The 20,009-nt window shown below is 54.0% G+C and overlaps 1 protein-coding gene across 19 annotated transcripts in view; it reads left to right on the plus strand.

Annotated features, from left to right (window-relative positions):
* Nucleotides 1-20,009, plus strand: part of NCOR2 (nuclear receptor corepressor 2) — a 235,881-nt gene that overhangs the window by 71,091 nt on the left and 144,781 nt on the right. For all 19 annotated transcript variants that reach the window (XM_035565016.2, XM_035565023.2, XM_050714116.1 and 16 more), the window contains 2 exons: nucleotides 10,332-10,459; nucleotides 18,943-19,123. In XM_035565016.2, coding sequence (XP_035420909.1) covers nucleotides 10,332-10,459; nucleotides 18,943-19,123 — 309 coding nt within the window. The remainder of the gene's footprint in view (nucleotides 1-10,331; nucleotides 10,460-18,942; nucleotides 19,124-20,009) is intronic.

Consider the following 20,009-nt stretch of genomic DNA (forward strand, 5'->3'; position numbering starts at 1 on the left):
CAGGCGTGAAGATTTAATTCCATCTTATTAAAAACATTACTTTAAAAAAAACCCGCTGACAAGTGTGCATGCTTTTAAAGGTAAGAAGGAAGCTTGGTCAAAAGTTTCTGGTTTAGTTGGACTTTTTATTTTTTACGTAAAAAAAAAAATCACCAATTGGTCGGGTGGGCGGGTTTAGTTTGTTTTTTTTTTCTGAAGAGCATTACATGGTTCTTGGCCAAGCTGCAGGGGAAACATTTCTGTTTTCCATATTAATTAGCTGTAATACTGGGGCGTTGAGCCGGTTTCTGTCACGTTCATCTTGGGAACAGAAGAATGGTTTGAATGCTCCACGACCTTTGGCTAGAGGTGAACAAACACATTACTTACACTCTTAACCTTCTAATGTGCCCGAAGTTCATGCTCTCAAAGGAAACCTTGGCACGAAGGATATTCGTTTTCAGGCAACCTGCAGGTATTTTCTGTAAACAGATCAATGTCCCACGTGCATAGCACACGCCCCCTTTTCCTCTAAAGCCTCTTGGTGATGGATGTCCCCTGGGGGCAGAAGGGTTCCCCGCTCTTCCTCCCCAGGTGTCCAGCCGCTTGCAGTGCCCCGGCGGTCGTTCTGCTGGTGGTGCCCTGATGTTTTGCTGCCAAAGGAGTGTTGGGATGTGGGCTGGGGTGGCCCCATTGCCTTCACGATGCTTCAGCAAGGTGGAAACGTGAGCTTTCCTCTTCCTTAACGCCGTGCTCCAGCTTTCAAGGACTTCATGCTTCCTGCCGTGCCACCTCTGCTGTGTGGGAGCAGCTCCCTGTAAGCCGCTGTAGTTCCTGCATTAAAACTTTGTTTGCAAAACAGCACTTGTGCAGCAGCCTCCCCAGCTGATTGTTTGGTTTTTGGCCAGCGATAACTACTTCCCCGTGTGTCTGAACCAGCGACGAGCTCGGTGCAAACTGGTGTGGTGATGTGATGTCCTGGCCAAATGGTGGCCTGGGGGCAACGTGTGCCTTCCCTGCCCAAACAACTGCCGGCAGCTGGAGTAGAGCAACTTAAAGCGAGTGTCCTGTCGTGCGAGGAGCTGCAAGTTCCTGAGATGGCAGGAGCTGGCTCGTCTTTGCAGTGAAATGATCAGTGGCAATGTGACATCAGGTAAGCCCGTAGAGAGGTAGCGTGCTTTGCATTACAAGCACACGGCGCCCTTGCTGCAGTGTTGTTTTTCTCGGAGTGGTTATTCACTCTTTTATCTACTGGGAGCAAGATGCCAGTCTGTGTGAGAGCTCCCGGAGCTTGCAGAACGGAAGAGTTTACAGTGCCAAATGCTAAAATCCCCCGGGCTGCAAGGAGCCTTCTCCAACCACCTCCAAGAGCGGATAAGAAAGGCTCCTGCTACCGGCTGCGGAGCTGAGCGGGGGGCGATTCCTGCCTCTGTCTGCCAGCCTCCAGCTGACGGCTGAAGGAGTGCAAAAACCTGCCTTGGAAATACCCCCTCCGATCAGCTCTGTCACGAGAGCTCAGAGCATCTCTCCTGAACTGCCCTGAGGTTTGCTCTGAAGTACTTCACGAGATCGGAGCAGCTGAGCAGCGGTTTTAGGAAAATTGGCTTTGTGCTCCGGGATCGGGAGAGCTGGAAGCGAAGGAAGAGAACACCTAATGCCCTGCCCTGGGGTCTCTCTTGCAGTGCCAGGAACAAGGAGCTGGCTTACGGTAGCTGCTGTGAGCAGGGCTCGTTTTCCCTAGGATACAGCGCTTAGCCAAAAGAGCTCTTTTTCTTCCAGCTATTGCAAATGTCTGTGGCTGCTCCCTAATCTGCTTTTTGGGCATGGTTTGATGTAGAGGGTACTCCTTTGCTTCTGATTGATCTCAAGGTTGTAAAGCCACAGGGAAAGAAAAACCTTGTGCTGCGTATGCGGTTTGGCATAGGTAGAGACCCACTAATGCCCCTTTTGGAGACGTGCAGTGGTTTTCTGTGCTGCCAGCCTGCCTCTGGCTGCGTTGCTCCACCAGCCTCTGCAGCCACCGGGGTGGAAAAGCCTCCTGCAAGGCGGGGGGCTGCTTCTAGTTGGCACATTTATTCAAAACGGCAAGCAGGTCGGGTCCCTTGACCTGAAGAAGTTGCTGTGGGGGCAGGAGGAAGTGTAGTTGGGAGCTGAATGGGGGACATGGACAGGCAGCGAGGTCCTGCACGGGCCCCCAGGTAGCTGATGGGTGTTGTGTGTCACTACGTGTGGTGGGAGATGGTGGGGGGCTTCCTGCACAAGGGCTGTGCTGATGAGCAGAGTGACCTGGGGCTTTTAAGGTGGAAGTCTCAGTTTGTGGTGTGAAAAGGGTTGCTCATCCCGCAGGAGCGTTTGTGACCCCGGCCGGCTCCTGGAAGCAGAGTGAGCGTGAGGGATGGAGGAAGGGCAGATGGGACACCCCCGGCTCAGCGGTGCCTGGGCACGATGGGGACAAAAGAAGGGGCCAAAAGCCTTGTGGTGGAGAGAAATCCAAGTGTAGCCTTGCGATGAACGTGCTGCTGTTCTGCGTGCACCTCTGGCTGCCGGGGCCCGGCTCCAGCACCAGGCAGTCAGATGTCCAGGAGGCCGGCGTCGCCGAGAGCTGTCCCCACCACGCCGCGACCTCTTGTCCGTGAATGGCACACTCAGACAGGACAGCAAAACATCGCTGACAGCCCTGGCTCACTGGAGAGGGAGGGGGAGAAGGCGTCAGGACGGATGCGTTACTGTGCAGCTGCTGCAGGCGCTAATGGTGCTGGCAGCAGCCGTGGCCTCAGCACGGGGATGGCAGCAGAAATCAGTGCCTTCCAAGAAGAGGCCACGCGCAGTGTGGTCACCTCCTAAAACAAAAGGCCAACTCAGCAGCGTCTGAGAGATGGATGGCAACGAGACCGCGTCAGAACAATGAGGGCATTTGTCTTCTCAGCACATGTTGCATCCCCGTAGGCAAGATAAAAATGCACGTATTCAGGCAGGTTTTTATTACTGACCTTATCTCCAGCAGTATAGCTGATTGCGGAGGAGCTGTTTGTTTGTTTTTGTTTTTTCGACTCCGCAGCGAGCTCCTCCCAGCGTTTTGGGGAGGATGTGGGGCAGACAGCAGTGTGCTTGGGGCCAGCCTGCTTTGATCAATAACCACCTCCTCTGCGCTTCAGCAGTGACGATCTGCAGAGGTTTCCTCTTGCTCCCAGAGAAGATGGCTCTCCGCAGTGCTGGGGCAGCAGCGGGCGCTCTGCCACTGTGCTGGTTCCTCCCAGACCTTCCCCCTTCTTCCTACCTGAATCGGATTTGGGCAAAAAATTGTTTTCTCCAGGCAGCGGCTAAAAAGTGCATTTCTCGGTCTGATGAGCAGCTGCTGCCAGCGCCAAGGGGTATCCAGGCACCAGAGAGCTTTTCCTTTTATTGCTAAAATAGGTCACGCTTGCTGCTGGCAGAAAGAGGTTTAAAGCGACTTCTGTTTTTCAAAGTACAAAGGGGGGGGTGAGGGACATGTCCTGCTCCTTGGGGACCCCCCATTTCGGGCTGGAGAGCTGGTCCTCTTGGCGGCACTGACCGCGAGCCCAGCTCCTGCTCAGCCAGGGTTACGTAAAGCTGCCCGAGCAGCCGCTTAGCGCAGGCGGTAGCTGCTGGATGGTCGCAGGCCCTCGCAGGTTCCCCGTTCGGGTTCGCCGCTCGGTGCTGGCGGTGTGCTCGTGGGCGTGGGAAGCTCGGCTCAGCCTGCTCGACCTGCTGCGTGCCGTGCCGGGCGCTCGAGCCCCAAACGCCGCGTTTGACCTCTCGGTCTGGCGTGTCACCTCTGGCCGGCCTTGTTGTCTGGGGAGTAGCTCAGGGTGTCAGAGGGTGTCCTTTGATGTGGGGAAACGAGCTCTGCTGGGAGGCGTGCAGGGCACGCCGGGGCAGCAGCCAGAAAGTGCCCGGCTCTGCTTGCCCTGAGCCCCGTGGCCCGGGGGGACGCCGGCCCCACCAGCGGGTCCCCGCGGTTCAGAGGCGCTCCCAGGACAGCACGTGTGCTGCTTGTGGGCAGTGGGAACGGGCTCCAGGCCTTGTCATCTGAAAATTAGTCAAGGGGCACTTCACAAATAGGGGAACAAATAGCAGTGCCTTGTTTTTTTGGCTCCCCGTCCACACCGCACCGTTATCACCGGCCTCATTCCTGCCCAGCCGCTGCGGCAGCTCTTTGCAGCGTGATGCTGGGCAGGCTGGTGCTGAGCAGCCCGCGAGCGACACGGTGCTTGGAGCCCTTGGCTTCAGCCCCACTGCCCCGGCAGCTCGCCTGCCTTCGGGAGGCGAGGGCACGGGGAGCCGAGGGGCCGGGACGAGGGCGCTGTGTGCCGGGAGCCCCGTGCCGCGGCCCCGGGAGCCGCCTCCGCGGCGCGGCGGAAGCCGTGATTAGAGGCGGCTGCTCCAGCGAGTGCCACCCTGCGCGCGGAGCCGGCTCAGCTGGCGGATGTGGTGAGTGACCCCGGGACCGCTCCTACTGGGTGTCGGTGCAAAACAAGAGTGGTGGTTTTAAGCGGAGCAGTCTTTATTTTTGCACTGAAACTCGGAGGGGAGCTCCTGGTTGCTTTCTCAGCTGGAGACGTGGTAAGCAGCCGGGGAGGGATGTGATGCTTCAGGCAGCCTGGGCTCTGTCGCAGGTGCTCGCCTGGCTGCGCTCGACATCTCCGCGGGCTCGTTCCTGAGCTGCTTCCCAAGGGAACCAAAAGCGCTGGGTATTTGTACTTGTTTTTCTGCTGGTGGGAGGAAGAGAGGAGGAGCGGTTCAGTTTTGTTGTTGCGAGACCAGCTCTTGCTTTCTTCCAGCCTCCTTTCTCTGGGGTCTCGCGTTCAGGGGCTGCTTCCAGCCGCGGTTGGACGCTGTCCAGCTGGAGCGGTTGGCTGATGCCCCGTCCATGTGGCTGCGCTCTTTGTGCTGCAGGTCAGAGCCCGGGGTGCTTTCAGCATGGCTCTCAAACCTCCTTCTCCTCCTCTCACTGGAGGTCAGGCAGCTGCGAGCAGGGGGAAGAAGCGAGGCATGCCAACAAGTGCACACGGTCAAAACAGAAAGCGAGAGGCGGCAGCGAGCCTGTGCGGCTGCGTGCAGTCGTTGGTGTGGTACGTGGGTTATCCCGAGGTCAGAGGACACGCAGAATTTTGCTGGAGAGCTTACGGTAGGTGAGGCAGCAGACTGAAAGCTTCTGAAAAAGAGTTTAAAGATAAGAAAAAGCTTTTCTTTTTCCTTTTCTCCCGTGGGGTTGTCTGTGTTTTTGTGCCACTGAAGGCTTTTCTGTAGCGGCGCATTCAGTCTCCTGGCTTCAGACAGTTTGATTATTGTATCTAAATGAGCCTGATAGACTCGGGTTATTTGGGGTCACAGGATTTACCAGGAAGGGGAGGGAGACGGCGCTCTCAGTGCTGCAGAATTGAGTAATAACACAAAAAGACCTTGAGACGGAGCGCTTTCATCAGCTCCCCCTCCCAGCACCTCCAGGCAGGGGAAGTGCAAGCGCCTCCCGCCTCCCTCGCTGGCAGGGAAGGACAGCTTTCTGGAAGCCTGACGGGGCCAGAGCATCTTTTCAGTCTGCTGCATGAAGAAGTGTATTTTAATGAGGCTGCTTTTGGCTTGTTAGCATTTTATTTATCTAAACGCTGGCCGTGCGCTGTGCCGCGCTGTGACGGTGATTTATGGCGCTGTAGGCACTCCGGGTCTGCCCGTTTCGGGCGATGCTGTTATTGCTGGCTCGGCCCCGCCGGCCGCTTTCTGTGTTGTGGGGCCAGGAGCTGCTCAGGAGGGCCCGCTGGGGAGTGAACCCAGCCCCTCCAGAGAGGCCAGGGGCTCGCAGCAGCCTCTTGGCCTTGGCATTGGGTGCTGAAGTCTGCCCGAGGCTGCTTGGGGCCGCAGCCAGACTGCTAAATCACCGTGCAGGGTACGCCGTGGGCATCCGAAATCTGAGGTCCTGCAGTTCTGCTGGGAGTGACGGCTGTCTGCCTGTGTCCCCTGCCCCCTTAGTGGTCGCTGCACAGCCCTGCATTGTTTGGTGTCGTGGTGGAGAAGGGCTGCCCCTCCTCGGGGGGTCGCTGGCAGCTGGGGCAGTGCAGCAGGGCACCGAGCCCTGGAGAGCTCGCTCCTGGATTTCACCGGGGTGACTTGTTCCAGCGCTACTGCAGGTGCATGGTTTGAAAGTGGATAATGGAGATTTTCCTTGTCATTTTTCTAATTTTACTTAGCTGGCTTCGCCCTAAGCTTTGGAGATACGGCTTGCTGGTTTTGAAGTGTCTGTTCCTTGCACGCGAGATTGATGGCCTGGGCTGGGGCAGCGATCCAGCATGGCGTAATACCAGGTGGCTTGTGAAGGACGAAGAGAGCAATGCATTTCTGAGCTGGAAGACAGAAAAACTCGGCCTCTTCACCGCGCTTGGATGTCTAGCTGCTCCCAGGCACAGCGATCCAGCCTTCCTCTGCTGGCTGGGTGACGTCCATAGTTGTCAGTCTGCCCGCAGCCGGGCCCGCTGGCAGGGTGCTGCTGCCCGTGGGTCCCCAGGGCTGGCCGGGCATCGGGGCTACTGCAGGAGCAGGTTGCCTAGAGGGGTTGTGGAGTCTCTGTCCCTGGAGATATTCAGAAGCCGTGCTCCTGGACAACCTGCTGGGGTTGTTCCTGCCTGGGCAGGGGTTGCACCAGATACCCTCAACCGTTAAGTGATCTGTGAACCCACGCGGGGACCTGTGTGCCAGGGCTGGGCTGTGGGGATGCTGGGGAACAAACCCCGGTGTCAGAGGACAGCGTCATCCTGCCTGTGCTCTGTTGTAGAGGCGTTCTGGGGGGACGTTGCTTACAGAGCTGACGCCATGGGGTGTTGTGCAGGCTGGCTTCCACCTCCATGGGTTAGGATTGCTGCCCCGGGGCTGTGCCTAGTGCAGCAGTGTTCTGGTGGTGTGGGACAGAAGAGCCTAACCCCCAGCTTGGGAGCTCAGCCTTGGCATCGCCTTGAACGTTCTCAAACCGTCTGCGGCTCCAGACGGTACAGTCATGGTAGAGAGGAAACTCTGGCCTGTTTGTTTATCCTCTGCCTACGTCGTTGGAGCTGACACAGTTCCTTTCACCCAGGGTTGTATTTTTGGGAAGCTGCTGTTTTATCAGGAGAGTGATAAGGTCTTGAATTTGAAACTTCCCAAGTGACTTTGGTTGTTTTGCTTTGGTTTTTGTTTTGGAAACATTCCCCCTCTTTTGGCGCAGTAAAGAAACGTAACTTCTATCAATACAAGTGGAAAAGGTGCTCGTTTCTACCTTTTGCTCATCCTCTCCTTCTCTTTATATCTCTTCCTGCCTTTGGCAAACCATCCTCCTGCTCCCCAGACCTGTTGATGTGTCAGTGTACCTGGCATTCCACTCTCTTTCTGTTTTCTGAATTTCTATTCCATGATGTTTACAGAGCTTATGAGAGTCTGTAAACCTTCCCCAAGTCACAAAGTACATGCGTGTGGGAGCACCTGAACCAGACGGAGCCACAGGAAGGAACAAAGGAAAGGAACAAAGTCCCACCAGGAGGCAGTGGGTGAAGGAGAATTGAGGGCCCTGCAGAAGGTGCTCTGACCCTCAGTCGGTTTGGGGGAGTGGGAGGAGGCTTTGCACAGGGCAAGAAGAGATGCAAAGAGACGAGGAGGGGAGAACATGAGCAAAATGTGCAAGTGAGCAAGACTCAGCAAAACAGCGGACAGAAAAGGAGCAATGCGTAGCTTGGGGCTGCAGAGTTTTGAGTCGCCGTAGTTCAGTTGTCTTATAGCTGCCCGTGAGCAGGTGCCAGAATGGTGCTAGAACTTGTGGGTCAGGCTGTGGGGTGAACCACATCGTGCTGTGGTGTCGGGGCGATTCACGTGGCACCGCTGGACCCCGCTCCCTTGCTCCTGTCCGTGTGCGGAGGACGCAGCATCGCTGGCAGCAGGGTGTCTCCCGGCGTCTGCCTTCAAAACGTGGCCGAACAACATCAAGGTCTCCTCTGGAGGCAGCTCGTAAACCTTTCCGGCACTTGCGTCTGAAGAACACAGCCATAGCTCACAGTGCAATTTACTGTAGTAACTTTCGGAGCAATTAATCCACCTACGTTCTGCCAGGTCTCCCACGGTTCCTTTGACAGTTCATCACAGGGCACAGAAATTTGTCACGTTTAATCCCCCCTCAGTAGCTTTTTGTGTTACGTTTTTTTCCGGTAAAACTGAGCACCGATGTGAGAAGTGGAGCCGATCGGGGAGCGTCGGGGGACGCCTGGCAGAGCAGAATTGGTGCCCTTGGTGCTGAAGCCAGCGAGCTGTGCCTGTGGTCCTGGCCCCACCACGGATCAAGTCTCCTGGCCGCATGAAATCCTTTTCTGGAAGGGGGCAGAGGAGGAAAAGGCGAAGCTCAGCTGAGTGTGGGCACAGGGAAAGGAAAAACAGATGGTTCTCGGGACACTCGAGCCTTTTTTTTCTTTTTCTTTCTCAAGGGCACAGCCTCCAAGCCTCCCAGACGGGTAATTCTTGTTTGTACGCCCACAGCAGGTGACGGGCCTGGTTGCGGGCCTGCTGGCGTGCCTTCCCAGACGTCGCGTGTTTGTTTTGTGTGCAGATGTCAGGAGCTGCATAGCTTGCTTTCTGGGTTTTGTTTTAAAACTGTGATGAGCGTGAACAGGGGGAAACTTGCTGTACATGGGCAGCAATCCTGCTTTGGCCGGGGCAGGGAGATCCAAGTGCTCAAAGTGCTCCTGCCTTTCGGGCGTCTGAGTTTCTCCCGGCTGTGGCTGGGCCGGCGGTGTGTTCTGACCCCGGGACCTCACATACGGGGACTGCAGAGCTACGAAAAGCAGGGTAGCTCCCTCTTGTAGTACCCGGATTCACAGCAGAAGCCAAACATCCCTGATCAGATGAGTCAGGGGTGTCCTGCTCCTCCTGTCGAGAGGCCTGCCCCGGCGGCTGAGGCCTGAGGCAGAGCCGGAGCCTGGGGCTGCCTGGGGCCTTGGTTCCTGGGCCCTCCTCAGATCGGTCAGAGCAGCACCACCACAGCATTGCTTCTGATGCTAGGGAAAGATAAACCTGGTTCCCAAAATATCCTGGTGTGCCTTTCGGACACCCCCCGCCCTTCCTCCTCCATTTCGTCTTTGACCTTCTTGGCTTTTGCGTGAGAGAGGCCGAACCTGGGGCGAGGGCTCCAGTTCTCTTGGCTCCCCTCGACTGAGTGCTTAGCATTTTTATTTTTCTTCCTGGCTTTCCAGAAAGTTACTGGGCAAACGCGTAGTTTTATCCTGTGTTGGCCAAAGCTGTTGGGCTTTGATACTTCCTCGTACTCTGCGGCTGGAGGGGAGCATGGCATCCAGTGCTGGGTGCTGCGTTCGCTTACACCTCAGGAAGGGCTCTGGAGGTGCAGCTTGGTGCAGTGTAAGCTCCAAAACCCTTTCTCTGCCTGCCACTCAGCCTCGCTGAGGTTCGTCCCTGCTGTGCTGGCGTTTATCAGTCTTCATTACATCTGATCAAATAACGTCTGCTGCAGCTGTTCAGGCTGAGAGGTTTTCCCCTCCCAACTGCAAGTACTTGGTGTTTCATTTGTTGGGTATTTTTTGTTTTGTTACTGACCCTGATGTTTCTCTCTCTTTTTGAGGCAGTTGGAGCTGCCTTTTTTTTTTTTTCGGTGTCATTCTGGGTGAGGACTGTTCGAAATAGACTCCCAGGTGGGATTGGTTCTAATGTAAATATGTGTCAGTGTTACCACGGATATTCTGTGGCAGGGCTTTCTATGCCATTGCTGAAGGTCTTAGTTAATTAGATGATTACTCTTCTTTTCTGGTCAAGTATCTATCTGCAAATAAAAAATAGCAATTGAAACGTAGCTGCTGAAATGCTGTTGCTGGAAGCAGTCTGTGGCACAGAGCAGGAGGGCTTCTTATTTAATTAAAGTCAGGAACATACTGTACTGTACTCTCCAAGGGTCAAGGAACAAAAGGGACGTGCACATAATAAGTAGCGAACTATCCTTTCAAACCCCTCTAGCTCAGTCCAGGGGAGCTGTGTTTAAAGGGACCTATTGAGATAACATTTGTGCTTTTTCCTCTTTTTTTTTTTTCCCCTTTCTTTCTCCTATGGCTGTGTGGAAGCTGAAAGTATCCTGCGACTTTTCATTTTCTCCTTACTTGTTCCTAGTCTTGGGTTTGAAGCCATCATAACTGCTGGTATGCCAGAAGTGCTGGTGTGCCTGCTCTGGGGCTGGGGCTGAGCTCATGTCTGGGTGCTGTGGGGCTGGAGGCTGTGGGGGCCCAGAGCACTGGCACCGCTCCTTCCGAGCATTTGGGGTTCACGGCTTTCCTGAAAGTTGCCACCGTCCTAACGAGCTGTTCTGTTTGTTCCTGCAGGATGTCGCGCTGTTAGAGTACCAGCATCATTCCAGGGATTACGCTTCCCACCTCCCGCCGGGGTCTATAATGCAGCCGCAACGGAGGAGGCCGTCCCTGCTCTCCGAGTTCCAGCCGGGCAATGAAAGGTACCGCGGGCTGCTCCGGGGCCGCTGGGCACACCGACCGTGTCAGCAGAGTTCGCACAGACCCGGGCAACTTATTATAACTTATTACCTGGTTACTTATTGGTACTGACTGCGTGCAGGTGCTGCGCCTCTCTTAGCTAACCCAAGTGGCTCCTTTGCGTTCTGGTTTCTCCCCTTGCACTGTCATGCATTTTAAAGACATCTTAAAAACAACCAAAAAACCCGACCACACACACACCATCTATGAAGCTGCACATCTCTGTTTAGCTACAACGTGCTGCGTTAGCTCTCTCCAGCATAGAAAATGTGCCGTTGGTTTTGGTGTGTGGCTCCCTGGGCTGAAGGGAGGGATGAGAATAGCTCATTGCCATTATGCACCTCCGCTTCCTCTTCTGCTGCTCTTCCTCCCTGTTTTCATTGGTTTTGTTTCTCTTTCTGTATTCCCCTCGCCACTTTCTCTGAGGTGCTGCTTTCCCTGCCCGATGCCCTTGCGGCTCTCCTCGTGTCGCTGATTGCTTTCGTCGCCTCCTGCGTCAGGCTCTCGGTGTTTGTGTGTGCAGCTCAGGCAAGTGCCATGAGGCTCGCGGTGCTGTAGCTGCAGTAACCACGGGAGCTGATCTGTTTTAAAGGCCATCACTCTTGCTCTCTGTTTCATCACAAAATGCTGCTCTCTCACAGTTTCTCTTCTGCATTTGATGCTTAGTGGTTTTGCAAAAAAAAAAAAAAATTGCCTGGAAGTGAAATAAGAACCTTGCAGCAGTAGGTTTATGCAAAGCATTTTTTTGATGCTCGCTCCCTAGGCTAAGAATAAAAGTAGTGCAGAGTCACTGAGCCGCTGCCTGTGGCCAGCCAGAAATGAATCTGCTTCTCTAAAATCATAATTGTTAGGGGAGAGGGAAGGCAGTTGGACTAGGTGATCTTTGAAGTACCCCTCCAACCCAACTCTTCTGTTCTTTATCAGGCTGCTGAATGAGTAAGGGCACAGAGTAACCAGGGCACCAGGGACTTTGCTGGAGATGCCGACAGGACCCTCTTTTTCTAGTGGGGTGGATTTAGCTTGGTGCTCAGCAGAAACAAAACCGTGATAATTTGGAGGCAAAAACCATTCTCCCAAGTTAGTTTTGCATATGCCCTACTGGACGGGCTCTTCTGGGTTGTGGACAGGCCTGTGACCCTTGCACGTACAGAGGCGTAATGTCACTTCTGACGACGAGTCATTTACGGCTGCGTGACACGCTGCCTTGACTTGCTTTGATTCCCCAGCGCCGACTTCTCCTTAGCGCAGTGTAACACGGTTAAGTTGGAAGCAGACCAGGCTCAGCTAAATACGGGGGAGATGGGTAGAGAGGACCTGGCAACATGTTCCTGCCTGCTTCGGATTTTCACACTAATTATGGTTTGCAGAACAGAGAACCAGTTCTGCTCTCCAGTAAAGCGAAGGTTTCAAGGTCTGAATATGCTGTTTAAAAAAAAAAAAAAAAGATCTTGGTTGTTCTGTATAACTGAAGAAACAGCTGCAAGCCTTGGTGTGCGCTGTGCCACACACCTCATCTGTTGTGGTCATCCAAGCATCTCCGTTCGGCTTACAAATGTTTCAGACTCCCCAGACTTATTTTTTCTGTTGTTGACAATCACGTGGACTGTGGGCAAATGTTAATTGGGGTTGTCAGGTACACAGGATACGCATCCAAGCGGTTATGGTGGTTGCTTCAGCACTTTCAACCTGAATGATTAAGTTTTGGCATGCTATAAAAGGAATTCTTTTTAATGGCAGACCCAACTTACTTTGCATCCTTTTTTTCCTGTAGCATTTGAAGAATTGAACTTTTGCAAAAATTAGACTTGATAATAAAGCTAGCATTGCCACTTAAGTTTAGCCCGGTCGGCATCTTGTACCAAAATGCTTGGATATAAACTTAAAAAAAATAAATGAATTGAAATTGTGCATCTGGGGATGCAAAATGAGGGGTCTGCAGAAATTTTCAACCTAGTGTAATTAATTATTGAAGTCATTTTAAGTCAAGCTGAGGTTGGGGAGGTGCCAGTCTATCTCACAAAGCCACTTGCTGTTTCTCTGCATCCTTAAGTGCTGTGCTTTAAAACCTCTCCCATGGCCTTTGCTTTTCCGTCTTTGTAGTGTGAGGATCCGCTGTAAAACAGCGCCTGATGCATTGTAAATGGAGCCCTTTGGGAGCGTGGTCGCTCACCTGAGAGCTGCAGGGCCCTGCGACTCCTGGAGCAGGTCGGGCTGGACGTTGGTATTCACCCCAAAACCCAGCTTTGGGTCTGCCTGCAGCGGAGCAAAGGCAGGACGAGGGAGGGCGGTGAAAGCAGCCGTCTCTGCAGCTGAGTCCCCTTTGGCAGGTTCACGCCAGGCGCATCTGTAAGCACTTTGGCTTTGTTCCTGGGCTGGGATTGATGGGTTTTGAGCAGAGGCAGCTGGCTCTCAGCATGAGGGGCTGGGAGGAGGGAGCGACCAATGGCAAACAAATAACGTCTGCAAAGCGGGCACGGGGGAATAAATAGAGGGGAGCACAGGGTGTGCTGTGTCTGAAAGGAGGAATCTCATCTGGGTCTAGCTGTGCGATGCCCTGCCTGGCACGCAGCGGTGGTGGGCGTCAGGCATTTGGTTATGAATTTCCAGGCTGCTTTTCCTGCCTTCCTCCTCCTCCCCTTGAAGCAAGTGTCGGCTGCGGGGGGGAAACCCTTCCAGTCCCCTCTGCTTTGGGTATTGGAGAGGAAGCAGCCTGTCTGGTGTTGGTTGTGCTGTCTGATGCTCTTCCAGGATCACTCCCACCCCTTAAAGGAATAAAGTTGTGAGTGCAGTGCAAGTGGAAGGTGGTTAGATGGGCTGCCTGTAGCGTCGCAGGTTATTTTGCCTCTCCAGGCTGCTGTTTTGTTGTGGTCACGAAGGAATAGTCCGGTGAAAAGGGAATAAGCAGTGGATTAGTTCACCATGGACGTGATTTTTTGGGTACAGATCAGGTGCTGGTGGCAAAAACTCGAGTGGTAACGTGCTGGAAGGAACGGGGCGCTGAGACAGTCCCAAGTGTTGGGTCAGTCAGCCCTGAGAGTCGTCGTCATCCCTTGGTGGATGGGCAGAGACTCGAGCTCCCTGTGTAGCATTCCTGGCTTGGAAGAAGGGAAGGAAACTTGAGCCCTTCGGAACGCGCTGCTATAGGGCCGCCTGGCTCCGTGGCCCTCTGCAGGGATGTGCTGCTTTCCTTGATGACTTTTTTGGTAGCAGGCTTTTTCTTGGAAGGATCCAGCGACTTCCCCTTAGCTTGTTCAGCCGGCTGTGCCAACTGGACTGCGGGAGCGAGGAGCAGTATTTCAGGATCCGCTGTTGGTACAAGTCGTACCATGAATGCCTGCAGAGGAATGTCCTGGCAAGGTGACAGGAATTAGGGTTTTTTCCTCTTCTATATGTATTTTGATCTGAAAGGAGACAAAGTGGATCGAGTTAAGTGGCAGGTGCCAGTGGGGCGAGGGGTCTGAAGAATCAAAGACCTGGGCTTTTCTGGCTTTGTGCGAGTTACGGTTTTGAAGCGAGATTCCTTGTTAACGCAGGAATGCTGGGGTGGATTATGGCTTCACTGGCAGAAAATGTGGCCGTAAATAAATGGTATGCATGTTAATGCGGTGTGTTCCGCCTTTGTCCAGAATAAGATGAGTCACTATTTTCATAGGAGGTTATTTTACCAGTTCATGAGACCGCGCTCTCTTTTTGGAGTCTTTCTGCTCAGCAGTCAGAAGGAGTTTGAGGAGTTGGCCCAGCCTTCATCTCAAGTATGATATTTGGGATGCGTTGAGCAGCTGCTGTGCTTCTGCAGCCATCCGAGATAGCCATGTGCAGTACAGCATGAGAGCAGGCCTAATTACTGCGCTTATTGGACGTGATTAATCCTTCTGGCCGAGGAGCCCGGGGAGTTGTGGGAGTCTGGAGCGGGTGGGGAGCTGGTGCGGCGTGCGTGGCCGCTGGAAATAATGTGCACTTCTCAGCCTTCATCTGTGCCGGGCCAAATGGCACCAACTGTTCCGGAGTTAACGGCGCGACCAATCTGATTTTATTTATGGTCTTTAATTAAAGTTTCCATTTTTAAAGGTGACCCTTTTCTCGGGAGCGAGCGCCGGTGCGGCTGAAATCCCCTGCAACCATAGATCTTGGTGGCTTTTCACACTTGAAATCGTGTTCTGGGAGACGGATTTTCTCCCTCCTTAGATGAACGTGGGAAAATGCTGGCTGGGGAGGGCAGCTGCGGGCGCGTGGGTGCTCGGTGCCGGTGTCACGCCTTGTCCCACAAGCACCCTCTGCTCTCCGTGGGCTGCGGGCACGTCCGCGGGTGGGCGCAGAGGGTGACCGAGGTGCCTCAGAGGAGGTGTGGGGTCACCAGGCTTCGTGGGACGGGTCGCTGTGCCGTGGTGGGTGTGAGGGGAAACCTGGGCTTTGCCTTGGCTGCCACAGAGGCATAACAGTTGGTGGAGCAACTTTTCCATGCGTAATCTTGAACCAGATTTGTTTCTAGGGAGGAAAGGTGATCTTGTGCTGTGTGCAGCAGGTCTGATGAAACACGGGATGTCCCTGCAGTCATTAGGCCAAGGAATGCTCCAGCGACCCAGGACTGCCAAGAGGCTTGTGAAGACACAGCCCCGCTGCTGGCAGACGTGGCTCAGGGCGTGAACTCCACCTTCCCTACCCAGACAAGTCGTGCTGTTTTTTTTTTTCCCCTCCCTCTCCAGCTGTATGACAGAGGGAATATATCAGCCGGCCCTGTGCGTGTTTTTCTAGCTGCCTGGTGGCAGTTTTGCTCCTACGAACCCTCTGGTTTCTCTCTTTAACAGGTCTCAATTTGCCCAGTCTCCTACTCTGGATATCACTGGCCATAAAGAGCTTGCTGAAACCTCTTGCAAGTCTTAGCATTGGCTATAAATAATTCACTTCAGCTCTGGTGGTTTTCTGTAGTACTCGCTCATTTTATTGTCTGTCTGTACCTGTGGGGGCTGGAGACATTTTTTTTAGACTTATTTTTGGAGACCGTTTCCCACCAAACCATCTCAGCCAGAGGAAATAGCCAGCTGCACTGAGGCTATCGTTTACCTTCGCTCTTGTTCCAGGAGTCAGCGAGAGCCAGTTTTCCCACCTGCCTGTCTTTGGCCCCACGATGCAGGGAACAATATTTGTGGATGGAAGCAAAACTTAAAACATAGCATTGCTGGGAAGTTAGCGGGAGCCTGCCGGGAGTGCCTGTTGGTGTTGGGAGCCCATGGTGCTGAAGACAAGTCTGCCTGAAGTCAGAGGGGGCTTCTGCTTCTGGGTCTGCCTGCTGCTGCCACCTTTTGCTTCTCGGCTGATGGAGGAGTGGAGAAAGGGAAGGTCTGAAGACAGGAGGGGGTTTGCTGCTCTGCAGAGCAGGGCAGTGCTCCCGAGGTGGGTTAGCAGGTGGGAAGCTTCTCTTTGACCTCAGGAAAAGTTTGTACTTGCCCATTTCCCTGTGATTTAGCTTCAGCAAAGCAAGGAAGATAAAGGTAAGATCCATTTAGATCTAATCAGGGCTGCTCCTACAAACTCCCCGAGGGCAGCTTGGGATGTCTGCTTGGAGCCTCTCTCCCAGGTGATGGATGCGCTCAGCCTCCTTTACACCCAGCTAGCGCTCAACCCCTTTTTAACCCGTTTTGTGTTCAGGTGGTTCTGCTGTAGGTACGGCGCAGCAGGCGATGTTTTCCCAGGCTGCAGTGAGCAGGATGTGCTGAGCACCTTGCAGGTGCTGAGCGTTTGCTGCACGAATCCAGCCATTTACGCCAGGATCTGCCGGGGAGAGACTTGGTCCGTGAGTCACCCGGCTCTGCAGCTGGCGGTGGGCAATTAACTTTTTAGATTAGCAAGAAACCAAAGGTCTGATCTCGGGTCATCCCGGGCTTCTGGCTCAAAGCAGAGCTGCGTGCAGACGGCTGGGCACGAGGGCAAACGCTGGTGCATCGGCAGGCTGCTCCTGCAGGTCGCGTTGGGTTCCTGGGGAAGGACTCCAGGTGAGGACTGACCCGCCCCGCTTCGTAATTAACGCTGGCATTTGTTTTATTTCACATAATGATGCCTAACTCCCCTGCAATTACAACCTCTTTTTCCCTTCAGCAAAGTAGGGATCTCTGGAACAAGGCAGCCAGGTGGGAACTAGTTGGAAAACACAGCAAAACCCCAGACTCGGTGTAACGGGATGTTGGTGTGTTAGGCAGGGCTATTTTTATGCCGATCGCAACGTCATCGCTATGTAAAAGTGGGTTGTCAGGAGCTCGCTGCGGGTGTGGATGTGAGGAGTGAAAGGTGTGAAGGCTTCAAGCAGGAGCGTTTCTGTTCGCAGCCGGGACAGGCTGAGCGGGTTGTGCTGGGCAAAGTCGTGCTGGGAGCGGCTGGAAATTCCAGTGCATGGAGTTAACAGCAGCTCCAGTGGATGTGGAAATGGAAATAAAATAGCTCCCTGTAACACTGCAGCTGTTTTCCCCAGCATGGCCCCAGCCGCGCCGTAAGTAACTGCCTCTGCGAAGCTGAGCGTTGCCCCTACCTTAAAGCCGCGTGCGTTCGGTGCAGCGGGTTGCGGCGTGCTCCTGGCAGCTGCACAGGTCTCGGAGCTGTCCTGCATCAATTAGCAGCTTCTGGGTAGTACAGCCTTTTAAAAAAAAAAAAGGTGGGGGGGGGGAAGAAGTGAAAATAAATACATCTGATTTTTAATTGCCGTGGTACAGTAGAGCCTTGGGTGTTGGAATATTTTAACACCTGCCCAGCTCAACAGTTGCTCATTGTCACTGGGGTTTGCAGCAGAGCCTGAAACGGCGGCGTGCAGCTGCGGGCGGGCAGGGTTTGCACAAGGGGTTGGGGCAAGCCAGCAGGAAACTCGAGAGGTGCCACGGGATGTTTCTGGGCTTGCCAAGAAAAGTTCTGCGTTTGGAGTGGAAGAGCGCGCAGGTGAGCTGTGTTTCAGTGCCAGACCGAGGGGCTGCTCTGCTCTAAGTCTTGCTGCATTGGTTGTGTGCTCGCTCTGTTTGTGTGCCCGTGGCTCCGGGTTTGAGTGGCAAAAGCAGTGCGAGAGGCTCTCTGCTCTCTCATCCCCTTTCTGCGGGGCAGGAGGAAGAGGACGAGCCAGATTCTGTTTCTGTGTGTCAGCAGCAAGCTGTGCCCGACTCCCAGCGCAGCGCGCCTGTGCCAAACCCACAGCAGCAGAGTTTGGCCTGCGCGTGCTTTGGGACCGGTGCTGGTGTTCAAATGGAGAAAAAAAAAAAAAAAAAAAAAAAGAGGAGGGGGTGAGAGAGAAGTAGCCGTGGCTCACGTGCCCGGAGCTGGGCAGGGTTTGGTGGGGGACACAGCGGCTGCGCCTGTTCCCAGGCCGTGCTCCCCAGGAATGTCCCCAGGAAGGTGGTTTGTGCCAGGTGCCACCTCTCTGGATGCGGGCCAGAGCCCTTACATCCTCTGGGGGGACTCCCACTGCCTTCAGAGGGCTCTGGGTCCTTCCCTTTCTGTCCTCCTGTGCAAGGTGTTTAATTAGCTAGGTAAAAATGAGCGCCAGCGGTCCCCGTTTGTGGGTGGGGGCCAAGCCCTGTACAAGACCCCCGCACCTTCTGTGCTCGCCCTTAACAAAACGCCTCCCTCCCCTTTGAGTAGCATCAAAGGCATCAGCTTGTCCTTTGGTGGCTGGGAGGATGCTGGCACCACACAGCTCAGGAGGACTTGAACAGTCTTGCTTAAGGGAGAAAAGAAAAAAAGCCATGTTTTTTTTTCCAAGCTTTGAATCTTCTGTGTTTCATTTTAATTTTTAAGAGAGCCATCTGCATGAGGTGTTAAAAACACCTTTGGAGCTGCTTCAGCGAAGCTGATCCTTGGGCGTAGTAAAAGGTTTAGTGTATTTTTGTAGGATCCCTTTACGGTTCCCACAGGAGAATCCTGCTAGGAAACATAGAGCTACAAAAAGTTTTATGCTTGTTTAAAAAAACAAAACAAACAGTTCCCAGGTATTACCAACTGCATCGTATTTAACAGGTGAAAAGACATTTCGGCCTGATGTGAGTAGTCAGTACTGCTGTTATTGCTGGATAATATGCCTTTATGGCTTGCCAGGTCTGTGTCGGATACACGCAGCTGCGCGTGGCCCCTTTCGGTCCTCCTCTATTTGAGAAAATAAATCCCTTCCCTCTAGCTGCAGAGGAGGGTGCGTTTCTTCCCCGGGGTATAATCTTTGGTACGAGATGCTAAATAGAAGTGGCGGTGCAGGTAGCCTTGGCTAAGTAAGCCAAGCGCGATGGGAGGGAGCCTTGCCTTGGATGTAGGGGCTCCAGCAGATGCGTGGTGCAAGGGCTTGAGGTGCCTGAACCCCGGCCCCGTGGCCTCCCTTCATCCGTCCTTCGGGAGATGGGTGAGCCCTCTGTCCTGCCTGCAGGGCTTGTGTCTTGGAGCCGGGGGGCCTGTTTTCTCAAGTCCCCTTTCTCTCTGTCCCCAGATCTCAGGAGCTGCACCTGAGGACCGAGGCGCATTCCTATCTCTCCGACCTGACCAAGCCGTCAGACCTGGAGTTCATTGAAACGAAGCGGCCGCGCCTGGACCTGCTGCAGGACCCGCTGATGCGGCACTCGCCTCTGCTGAACCAGAGCCAGCAGGCAGGGACAGAGGATCTCTCAAAGGTACGGGGACGGCGGCTGGGGGGGGGGCTCTGTGCCTTGGGATCCTCATCTTGCGTAGAGGGGTCTTTGAGGCTCAGTCGCTGCTGAAATCCGTGTAGGTGGCGGTTCTTGGTGCGTCACACAGTGCTCGGCATTGTTGGATGGCGTTCAGTGAGATGGGGGGACCTTTCCGGGGAAAGGAAGGCGTATACGGTTTTCCCCTCAACCATTATAGTCATGGGCCTGTGTTTACCAAGCTATTAGATGCACCAGAGCATTTGGGAAGTTTCTGTTGGCTGAATTAGAGTTGGTTGTGTCCGGCTTTTCTGGATGCTGTGCCTTGATTTGATTTTTATTTGACCTTTCTCATTTATCACATCTCTTTTATTTAATATTGGTGTTTGAAGGGCTGGAATTGGTTGCTGGTGGTTCCTTAATGTAATCTTCCCCAGGAAAGCCTCCCTTGCCTTAGTCTCTTGTAACACAGCAAATTGTTTACGTGCAATTGTCTCCTCTGCATGTGTGATAAATAGTACAAAGAAAAATCTCTTGCTCGGGTGCCTGTTCGGGTTTAGCCGCGTGCTGTTGGGGTAAGTTGTCTTTGACCTTGCCCTGAGCTCGGATGTGTTCCTGGCTGGCGGGAAGGTGCTGCTGTGGGGCACCAGCACCGTGGGCACTGGGGGCTAATGCGGCTGCAGGCTGGGCTTTGGGGCTTTCTGAGCCATCAGTAAAAGGGAAGGGAGGCAGGCATCCGTACCCAGGCTGAGAGGGACGTTTTCCCGTATCACTGCGGGAGCTGATGCAGTAACTTGTGGGCAAGCAGCTGTGCTTGGGAGTGCCAGGGTATTCAGACTTCTGTCCTAGCGGGGCTGGTGGGCCTTACACGAGACCGTCCCGAGTGAGAAGG

The sequence above is a fragment of the Cygnus atratus genome, chromosome 17 (genome assembly GCF_013377495.2).
Source record: "Cygnus atratus isolate AKBS03 ecotype Queensland, Australia chromosome 17, CAtr_DNAZoo_HiC_assembly, whole genome shotgun sequence".
Taxonomy (NCBI): domain Eukaryota; kingdom Metazoa; phylum Chordata; class Aves; order Anseriformes; family Anatidae; genus Cygnus; species Cygnus atratus.